At 41.5% G+C, this 10,747-nt stretch overlaps 1 protein-coding gene across 1 annotated transcript; it reads right to left on the bottom strand.

The window, feature by feature from the left end:
* Positions 1–5,786: 5,786 nt before the first annotated feature.
* Positions 5,787–10,704, bottom strand: crls1 (cardiolipin synthase 1). The gene is made up of 7 exons (XM_088305169.1): positions 10,158–10,704; positions 8,281–8,418; positions 7,801–7,930; positions 7,612–7,697; positions 7,460–7,528; positions 7,008–7,099; positions 5,787–6,175 (listed from the first exon to the last, which is right to left on the bottom strand). The coding sequence occupies exons 1-7, from the start codon at positions 10,542–10,544 to the stop codon at positions 6,082–6,084; spliced, it is 996 nt and encodes a 331-aa protein (XP_088161295.1). The 5' UTR covers positions 10,545–10,704; the 3' UTR covers positions 5,787–6,081.
* Between the last annotated feature and the right edge of the window lie 43 nt (positions 10,705–10,747).

Raw genomic sequence — 10,747 nt, 5'->3', positions numbered from 1 at the left:
AGACGACAACATGCGCGCATGTGTGTGCGTGTGTGCGTGCGTGTGCGTGTGTGTGAGTGTGTGTGTGTGTGCGCGCGCTCGTGCTCAGCCTCCACAAATTGACTCATCTGCGACATGCGCAAAGCGGCTTCCCACAGATGGGGGAGGGATGAGAGGGAAGAAAGGGATGGAGAGAGGAGGAGGAGTAGACGAAAAGGGAATGAGGGGAAGATGAGTGGTGGAGTGGAGGCGGAATGTAAAAAAGTGGACTTGACAATGGAGGTGAGGGGGCTGGGGTAGGGGGTTAAAAACAAAAAAAGAAGCGAATGAGGCCAACAGTGAGAAGCGGTTGACTTTTTGAGGTCTCAACAAGTGGGACCATACGTAAAAATAAATAAATGAATAATAATCATCCTGCAATGCAGTTGCAATGGGAATCCATTTTTATCCTGTAATGGACACACTGGGCCAAATTCACAGTGCCACCCCCAAAAGCAACTATCATAATTTTCATTTCATATAATTTGACAAAGTTTGAGAACTACATTATGGGGGCCAGCATCACTCATGAGATCCCGCATACACTTTGTCATGACAAGCAACCCTGTCTTTTCAAGTTTGATGAAACAAAACAGAAAAAAGGTTCAAATAAAGCTGATGGCAAGAGGAAGTAGCAACCTGGATGCAAGCTTGCTTGCTAGGCTCAGAACACGCCAGATGCATCGTTTTATGCTTTTCTGCGCAACATCGTTCCAAAACAATTGGTGGTAATACCGTGGTATCCCAGCAGTTTACTTTGAAATCGCTGGATGTTGCCATGGTAACATGACTGGTAAAAGCCTGATTGACTGAGGTTGTGGATGAGGAGCGCCAACTTCTCGAGCATTGAAAAGTGTTTTTTTTTTTTTTTTTTTGGGGGGTTGCTATTGCGGCAAAAGGTGCAGTTTGAATGTCTTGTGTAGAAATGCCGCACATCAAGTGTAAAATTAGCTGAATATTCGTAAAAAAGGGTTTGCGAAGGAGATTGATTACATTTGTTTTTATTCAAGTGTTTTACAATTTTAGAAATTGACTGAATAGTTTATACATATGAGTGGTTAACTTGATCCTTGCATGACAAGATTATCAACATTTCTGGGCAACTTGAGTACATCTGAATGTCAGGCACAGCCATTTAATTTAAAAAAAGAAAATGTGCACTTGTATAGGCAGCACTTGTCCTTTAGCCACAGGTTTCGACTTTGTAACACGCAGAATTGGGCAGCCCGTGTAAATAAGTCTACCAGTGTAATTATTGAATATGTAAAATAAAGGGCAGGACTAGATAAGTGTTGTACTTCTTCCTACTCCCTTTGAACATGTAAACCAAGTTGAATCTGCTGATTTCTCTTTCGTTCTTTCAATTTTTGTTTTTATCAGAATCAGAATGGCCTTTATTTTTATGCTACTTATCGGGATTGGAGAGATCACCTTTCCAGTGCAAATATAATAATAATTTAATTAAATATATTAACAATTAAATAATAAATATATATAAAATACATGTTAAGAAAAAAAAATATGCCGCAGTTCTAAAAGGCAAAGGTAGTTGTGTGCTAGAGTTCAGCATGGAGATGGCTCTCGGGAAGAAACTCGTTTTTCAGTCTGTGTCTTGTAAAGTGTTTGTATGTTCAATCAATCAATAAAGTTAATGCAATTTTATTTATATAGCTCGTGATCCCCCGAAAAGTCTAAAAGAGCGTCACATGCCAACAAAATCGGCGAAATCCGAATGAAGCAGATTAATCCTTCAATTTTAATTAATCCCAGTGCGCCACCATTTTGTCCTGTACGACCCTCTGCTGTTGACTGAAACTGACGTCAAAATACCCTCGGGCTCCCATTGCAAACGTCACGTAGCCAAACCCAGAAAACAGTGACTTTTGCGACAGTGTTGAGACTTGTGAAGAGACAAGATGTTTGCTTGTACACCTCTTAAGGCAAATGTAACAGAACTTTTTTTTTTTTTTTTTGCTGTCCTGGAACAGATTAATGGCGTTTGCTATCATTTAATAGGGAAAAGCGGATTTGATATCGACCTCCTGTGAAGGCTTCAGTCAATATGCAATAATAGAAATGTGTGAATTGTCAATACAAAGGTGAGACGGAAAGTAAAAAAAAACAAAACAAAAAAAATCTAGTTGCCGTTGTATTTCTTTGTTTACCAACACAAGCGATTATTACGGAAGGCGAGTGGGTGAGACCAAGGAGAATTCGGGTGGCAAAGCGCGACACGAGCGTCAAGGAGAAGCAGAGAAGAATGACAAAGCGTCTGCTGAGAAATGAAAACAAGCAAGCTGGCAGCCACACGGCGTCCGGCAAATGTGACTGGCCGATGGAGCGAGCAAGTGAGGAAGCGAACGAACAGACGAGAGGAAGGAGAGGAGAAAGAGGGGAGAGGGCGAGCTTGTTTATGTCCAATAAAATGAAATGTCCTCTGTCTGAGCAGAGGCAGGATAACGAATTGTCGTCTGCATAAACGAAGCCCTTGAGGGTGTTTCTGTGCAAAGTGACGTAGAAAGATCCGGATGGATACATGCATCCGTGACAAGCCGATGTGAGTTCACCACTAAACCATCAGTGACCTAAAAACCATGTTCAAGTTTTTATTTTAAATCCTAAAATTGCCTTACCTTAACTAGCTTGTCGCATGGCTGAGCGCGATTATTCTTTATGAATGAGGACGGAGAGTCAAAGACGGGGCGTCCAGGTTGAGGATGGAGGACGAACCGCCAAAATAGGTTAAAGTGCCCATCTATATATAATCTTTTCATAAAAAGCTCATTTTCTCCGCTTTTAGGTCATAAACTGGTGTCTTTGGTGAAGCCAACTCAAGTTTCACAGCTGATTACAAACGAGCAGAACAAACTGGAGACAACCTTTTTTTTTTCCTGAGATAAGAAGAGTGCCAACTCTTTCTTTTGGTCGGTTCTGTGCTGATATTGCAACAGCACACAACCATTTGTGGGTTGTGAAGGATCAATAAAAATGCTCGATTTAGTACATACAGTTCTGTTGTATTTAAAGGGACGCTTGGTTGACGTTAACATTGGCACTTAGGCAATAGGTTTGCATGTAAAAATGACATTAGTACTAAAATTCCCCCACTACACCCCCCCCCAAAAAAAAAAAATATTGTGTAGTGATTTAAGTTTTTCTTTGGGGGGGGTGAGATTTACGATAAATTGGCGACCGATCGCCACCAAAATGCAAATGTACATTACTACTCTTGTCCACTTCAACCTGTGAAAGTAGAAAAGCGTTCTGCACCATAGTTTGGATTTATTGACATCAAACGAGCTCATGTGATCACCTCCACAATCAAATACACCATGCGGATCAATTCTCCACTGACAAGCAAGCAAGAATGTGCACCTGAACCCTGACTTGTTGTATTTTGGACATTTAGCTACACTAATCTTTTGTTAAGTGTGAGGAGGTTTACACCTGCCACCCCGACGAGTAACAAAAGTACGTTTTTCGGCGTTGTTAAAATCAACAGCACTGCTCAGGGCAGCAATTAGTTTTTGGTCGCTCAACAGATGACGTTAGCGCATCAAAATTAGCTTCTTGGTGCCTGGGGATGCCTGGCTGTTGCCGCTCATGCACGTTGGCATGCACCACTGCTTGCAGCCAATTCATGAAGCTGTCAGCAGAGTGGCGTGAATTGGCGTTGAGTTCGGATAAACTCCTCATCTGTGAACCATGGAGGTGGTCTTCTTGAATGGTGTGCATCGCGGAGTGGCACGTGTTTTTTTATTTTAATGTTGGCTAGTACTTGCTGGTGTTCTAAACTCGCTTATGCCCAGATTTCAACCAAGGAGGAAGTCGCTCACTGTATTTATTTCAAACTTCTGCTCATCAACGGCAGGTCAACAATTCATACGATCTGATAGTCATTAAAACAAACAACCAACCAAACCTTTTACCAGAGCTGCTTTGTAAATTTGCCATGTTGCAGTGCGAAACGCATACGCACAGGACTCAAGACACTCCCACTGCCCACACACACAAACCGCATCTGCACCAGCAAATCTCTGTGTTGGGATCTTATGTAAGGCAGAGTGGGAGGCCGAGTGCTATTTCAAGCCCATGAAAGACCAAAGTGTATGCGCTGGTGTGTGTAAGTGTGTGTAGCACCCTCATGGATATGGGTGTGCGTGTGTGTGCGTGCGTGCGCAGGACCGTTGCAGGAACTGGAAATAATCTGAATCACATTTTGGTTTTCATAAGCAGAAGTGGAGTTTGGAGGACTGTTGGGCTCCTCGGCCCCCGGCCACGATGTGTTCAGGGAGCCCTTGAAAAGGAAGGAGATGTCAGACAGAGGCAACAAGAGTATTCCTTTGGAAGCATACCTGGCGCTTCTTAAAGGAGGCCTTGGAGATGAGCCCGTACTGCAGGATGGTACTTTTAGTCAAGCGCCGCATGTGTGTGATAGATTCAACGTTAGGGCTTCTGGGGGTGTCAGCTACGGACCTCAGGGCCAACAGAAGAGGCTTTAGGCAAACGGAAATGATTTCAAACGCATTTAGAAGTAGTCTCATGGCACAAATAACAGTCCCTTTTTTTTTATTTTTGTTTGCGTGTGAATGGTTTTGGCTGAGACCTGAAGGAGATTTGCGGAATGGAAAAGAGGTCAACTGACTCCATGATAAGTCCTTCTTAGAGCTCACACTTCCACACTTTCTGAAGGTTATCATCCACAACTCTTCTTGCAAATATAAAATGTTGACAATGTACCGTCAATGGACATTTTTTTATTTGGTTTTATTAAGGTAAATCTCATGTTTGGTATCTTCCAAAGATGTTTCTGTTTGTGTGCATTACAGATGTCATCATGGTGTTCCATAGCTTTGTTATACTTGGTGTGAAAACATGAACTATATTGAATATGATACATTTTTGTTTTACGCAGACAACCCGATTGGAGAAAAAGTCAAACCTATTCACTGTTAAATAAAATTTGGTTAAAACAAGGAAAGATGAGGACAGGTGAAGTCAACTTTTTTTCATCTCTCAGGGTGGCCCAAGTGCCCAGTTCCATCCCATTTAAATAAAATAAATTCATTAATATTTCAAGGGACATGCTTCTTGTGACTGTTTAGTTATATACGCACAAATAACATGTAAACATAACATGTAAACAAACATACACACACACAGAAGCATACAAACAGAATACAAATATACACGTTAGGTTGATTTATTTGTGGAATCCAAAACATTCTTGACCAGATATTTTGAAAGGCAGCCTCCCTTTTATCCATGAAATTAATACATCTAAATTTAAATTGTACTGGTCACTAGCAAACCGTAATCGGTGACAGCTTTGTGCCCCTATCGCGAAATGTGTTTTAGATGCTTAAAAAACTTTTTTTCTAGCACATCACGATTTTAATTATAACATCACATTTTTTTTTACCTATACAATCTTGCGCAACATGTTATACGGTCTGATTTTCTTCTGAGTTTACTTTTTAATTCAAGGTGTCTCCCAACACACTTGCCTTCCAGGGTGGCTAATGTCCAGGCAGAGGTGTACTTTTTCTGCTTCTACAAAAAGGGCCATCCATTTTGGAAAATGTATCCAAAAGTCACATGGATGAAATCAATTAGGAGTATTGAGGCTAAACTGAAAACAAGAGAGAGTAATGGAGCATGTTTTATTTAATTGTGTATAGAGTTTGACTGGAAAACATTTTTTTTTGTGTTTTTTTAAGTTGTGTTATTCTCTCAGCTATCAGGTATTAATTGCACTCAAGACAACATTCACATTGAACATATTTTGTATTTTATTGAAATATCAAACATTCATACATGATGAGGCTGCGATCGCTGTGACTGTGTAAAAATAGAAGAAGCTCTTTCTACATACAGTATGTCCAGTGGATTGGCTGCTGCATGGCCATCCGCGGCGAGTCATTGCCATGGCGACGCCTTAGCAGCCACTTGTTTGTTCACACTACTCTTGGCTGTCATCCGGCTTTCGCGTGTTCGGCTCATTCCTCCGGCAAACTCCGCCGACTCTCATTCATCTGAGTTAGCGAGTGATTTTTGCCATCATCATGGAGACCTAGTGTTCAGCACCTGGACGGTCTTACGTCCATAGTGCCAGTAGCTGTAGCCCGACACCGCGGTGGTCACAGCCGTGACAAACCTGCAACACGTAGATACAAATTACAGTACTAGACTCCTATAAAATTGAATTTGTTCCATGGTCACTCTTGTAAACACACCAACTTTTCCCATTAAAATTAATTGAAATTCCTTTTATGCGATCCAGTCCTCCCTCCAATCACCAATAAAAATATTGGTAACAAGCCAAAGCAGAGTCTAGGGAATTTGACTATTTGCGCTCGATGCTGAGTTGGATTCTTACTCATATATATATATATATTGACCAGTATTAAATACTTATATCTTGATACACTTCTTGAGCCATCTTGCCCAGCCTTAGGTCAAAGAACTTACAGTTGAAATTGTCGTGCACGTTTTTTTTTTGTTTTTTGTTTTTTTTTCCCAGAAGACAGGTATAGAAGAAATGGGCATCCCGCCACAGGGACGAAACAGTCCATCCCTCCCGGACATCACAATTTGCTGCAGTTTGTCGCATCTAAGTACTCAAGAAGGCGGCTTTGTACATTTATTGTAAACGTTGTCTTTGATTATTCTTGAAGCGAAGGCTGTCGTAGCATTGACTGGGAGAAACTGTGCTACGCGAATACATGGAACAAAGGTGGCGGACGGAGGACGGACCGTCAAAACAGGGGTAAAGCGCTCTTCCCTGGAAGACCATATGCTTGAAAATTTGCTCCCAGAGACAAGGTCGAGGATGACGCTCCAGATGAATTACAGCTAGGTCTGCATGCAGAATGCACGGTCAACATTCCTTCAAAGTGCCTCAGCACACGAGGTGTAGATTACAGCAACGCAATCAGAAGTTGAGGTGGGATGGTGGAGACCAGTGGGTGGCGCTGTTGGAGTCTTACCACAAGCCCTGCAGCAGGATGCTGTCGGTGTACTGAAAGACTGGAGCCGCCAACGACGCCGCGACCAGAACCAGCTGGATGGCCGTGTTCACCTACCGATCAATAAAAACAGATCAAGACACGAAAAGCAATGTGGAAAGTCTATTTGAAGTCTCCGAAGGTCAGTTAATCTCTTTCGGTATTTAATGTTGTAAACTGGCTAAAAACAAAACAAATGAACAGCCAATTAATGCAAATGCACAAAGCATGGAAATGAAGAAACAATTTATTACCATATATATGTTTTGATTTTATTGGTTTCATCTAAATCCGTCACGGGGGCACAGACTTCTCTACCGGTGATAAAACTATGACAAAAAAAATCCATTTTTTCCACCTTATATTACTTTCAATTAATGAAACATAAAAGCCACAAATAACTAATGTGACGCAATTTACACAGCGAGTGTCACCTTGCTGAAGAGCGTCGGCTTGAGTTGAGCTGTGGTGTAGCACGGGTTAAAAAACTTACTGAGGGTCACCTGCAGGTGGCAAAGAGACAACATACAAACAAGACTTTTTTTTAAAGTTGCAACAACAATTAAATAAAGTCAAAAAGTCTCACCGGCGGCGGCACCGTCTTGTATCTGACCCAGAAGACTGCAGCAATCAAACCGATGTCCCTGAAAACCACCAGCGCTGTCAGTGGCGCTGCAGGAGAGAGAACAAACATTAGGCACAAGATGGGCTGACTGATTCAACCTCATTTCACCACGGCACATCTGATCAACTCGAGGCATACGTGACTTAAAACCTGGTATGATGTCTGCATATGTGAGGCTGATGTATAAAATGCTGATGAGGATTTTATCCGCCAGTGGGTCCAGGGCGCTTCCCAAGGCCGACTTTTGCGTAGGCCACGTCCTGGCGATGTAACCGTCCAGCTGAGGGGGAGACACACACACAATCAACAAATATGTGCAATTGGTTTTATCTGCTGAATAATTATAGATGAATTCACAGTTTTCTGTCAGAATCAACAAAGGAGTGCCACAACTACCTCAGCTTTTGACATGCTTCTCCTGTCTTACCTCGACTTACAAATGACCTGCATTTGAGAGGCAAAAAACTAAATGGCACAGCTTGCATTGTGTGAATCCATAAAACAACAAGCAAAAAACTACCAAAATATTTTGTTTTCCTGAATGGCCTTGTGTTTAGTAGTGTTGCGAAGCGGGTTCACGTTATGTACAGGCACAGTTGTGTTTTTGTACGCCATGCCCGTGCATGTTACCAGGTCAGTGGCTCCAGCCAAGGTAAAGAGTGCCAGGCTGATGTGGAAGTGTTGCTGGATGATCAGGTGACCCAGGAAAGGAGCCAAGACGATCCGACACACGCACAGCAGGTTGGGAACGGTCCACGGGTTCTCGTACTGTGTGATGAAATTTGACATTTAATAGATCAGTGCTTCTCAAACAGGTGTTACTGGCCGGAACAACTTGTGGGGTATGTAATAAAAAAAATTAAAAAGGGCAATAAATGATTAATATATTTTTTAATGACAAATGATGTGTCATTTGGAAAAAAAAAAATCCTATTTTTTTAAGTATTCTAGAACACAAGATGTTATACAAGTTATATTCCTTGTTAAATATTTAAATTTAGGGTTGTGCAATTTAACGCATTAATTTTTCATTAACTCACTAGTTCATTTTTATTAACGCATTATTATTACACATTAATGCCGTTTGCACTATTTTTTTGTGACAATCGGTTGCATGAGCACTCACTGGAAAAAAAAATCTGTAACCCGATTGCCAGAGGGCACATTAAATGTAGGCGAAACGGGTGGAAAAGTATTCGCATTTCAGCATTTGTAATATTATGAATGTTTTACAATACAATCTTTTTTAATGACGTGACCATTGTGAATTTTAAGTAATCAAACACGATATGAAAGGAAGAGGCTTGAGGAAGTGAGATGTTTCCTGTGTGATCAAATTTAAGTGGCAACTTACAGATGGTGGGCTCCTTTTAGAGAGCACGTACTGATTACGTTTTTTTGTTTGTTGTTTTTTTTGGTCATTGTCGGCAGAAGCAAAAGTAAAACAAAAAGTCACACGCGTTCTGCATTGGACTTGAGATGCATTTAAAAACCACTCACAAAGTTCGACATCTGAATAACTGTGCTTTCATTGGATCAAACAGCAAGAAACCACAAACTGCTTAACAATGCAGGCTTTCTAACACGGTGGGCCATTTACTAATCGTGATTGTTTCATCCAAAGAAAAGAAGATGCATGTTTGTGTTTGATTTTATTTTTCTTATCAACAATGTTTGGCAAAAAAAATGCTTGCACTAGCCAGAACTGTATTTCATTCAGGAAATTAATCACTATAATTTAAAACATTAGTTATGCACATTTGCAATTGATGTATAAAAAAGTGTTGCAAAGAAATAGCTATTGATAACATAGCAGTGAATGTGAAGTGTAGTGAATTTCAGCAGGTATCCTCTTTTCCAGACAAACGGAGAGGATGCATATTCTGTCAGGCAGTAATTAACTTCATAGATGAACCAAACCTGCTGTGTATTCCTTTATATGGTAATGCATTTAAAATATTAGTGTGCTATTCACTACTTCATAATTTGGGGGATTTTGTTAGTGAATTAGTATCATCTCATGGCATTATTTAAAAAAAAAAAAAATAGCTGTTAAAACAGTGCGAATTTGTATTCATACAAATCTTGGACGTTAACATTTTTTTTTAACTTTTTTACCATAACATTATGGCTTTTTTTCCTCTCCCACAAACAGTCAATTTGCCATTAAAACATGTGTATTAAAGTTTGGGGTAATGTATGACTTTATAATGTAAAGATTCCAATTTAAATCTAAAAAAGGAATGCAACTGTTCATTCTAAAAAATACATATTTGTTTTTGGAAAGATTAAATTTTTTTAATCTATTAATCAACAAAAAAGAATTTGTTAACACAACATTTTGACTTTCTTTTCTTGAAAACAGGCAACTTGACATTTTGGAGTACACATGGAAGTCAAGTTTCATTGGTGTTGCCATCATGTCATAATCCTGAGAAAAATGTCCCCTTGAATGCCAAAAGTTGGAGAAGGCCGTTTTAAACAATTCCACACACATTGTTGCTTACCAGTTCTTTAAACTTAAACAGCCCGCCCCCCTGCGCGTCCGGTTGCTGGTCGTTCTTCCCGCTGAGCCCTCGGTCACTGGTGGACAGGAGAGCCCGGGAGTTAATCACCAAGCGGCCGTGACCTCCGTGTAGCACGAGCAGGTTCCGGCACGGCCTCCACCATTTCGACGGAAGCGGGCCGAATTGACGGGGAGCGCGGCGGTCCGCCCCTCTGAGACTGAGGTTCCATGAGCTTGCCCCAGCCGTGGTGACAGGTGCTGCCCGGCGCATCCGCCGTGTCGTCGCCGTTTCCAGCCGACACGGAGCCCCGCGCCACGCGGACAGCAAACACTCGGCAGCCTTGCGGCACAGCGGCACGGGAGTGCTCCGCAAACACAAAATCATCATATTCACCTGCACTCGGTCGGCAAGTAATCTGTTCGTCGGACCATGTCGAAATTCAGGTTAAGGCCGACCGAGGTCCAACTAGTGCAAGCGTGCCGCCATGCTGCCGTAAAGCGATGCGCATGCAGGCAATGTCGTAGAACCATTGCAAAATAGCCGCAAAACAAGATTCACCACGCAATAAGGAAGTGTTCGACGCCACACCC

The sequence above is a fragment of the Idiotropiscis lumnitzeri genome, chromosome 9 (genome assembly GCF_059441095.1).
Source record: "Idiotropiscis lumnitzeri isolate Australia: NSW breed Sydney's pygmy pipehorse chromosome 9, RoL_Ilum_1.0, whole genome shotgun sequence".
Lineage (NCBI taxonomy): Eukaryota > Metazoa > Chordata > Actinopteri > Syngnathiformes > Syngnathidae > Idiotropiscis > Idiotropiscis lumnitzeri.
This window is presented reverse-complemented; position numbering and strand designations above follow the sequence as displayed.

What these genes read in the sequence shown, in the direction of transcription:
- crls1 (XM_088305169.1), bottom strand. Translation starts at nt 10,544, where the DNA reads ATGATGATTTTGTGTTTGCGGAGCACTCCCGTGCCGCTGTGCCGCAAG. An exon ending in TGTTTAAGTTTAAAGAACTG is followed by an intron (nt 8,419 to 10,157) that starts GTAAGCAACAAT and finishes TTCATCACACAG; the next exon opens with TACGAGAACCCGTGGACCGT. An exon ending in ACAAGACGGTGCCGCCGCCG is followed by an intron (nt 7,529 to 7,611) that starts GTGAGACTTTTT and finishes TGCCACCTGCAG; the next exon opens with GTGACCCTCAGTAAGTTTTT.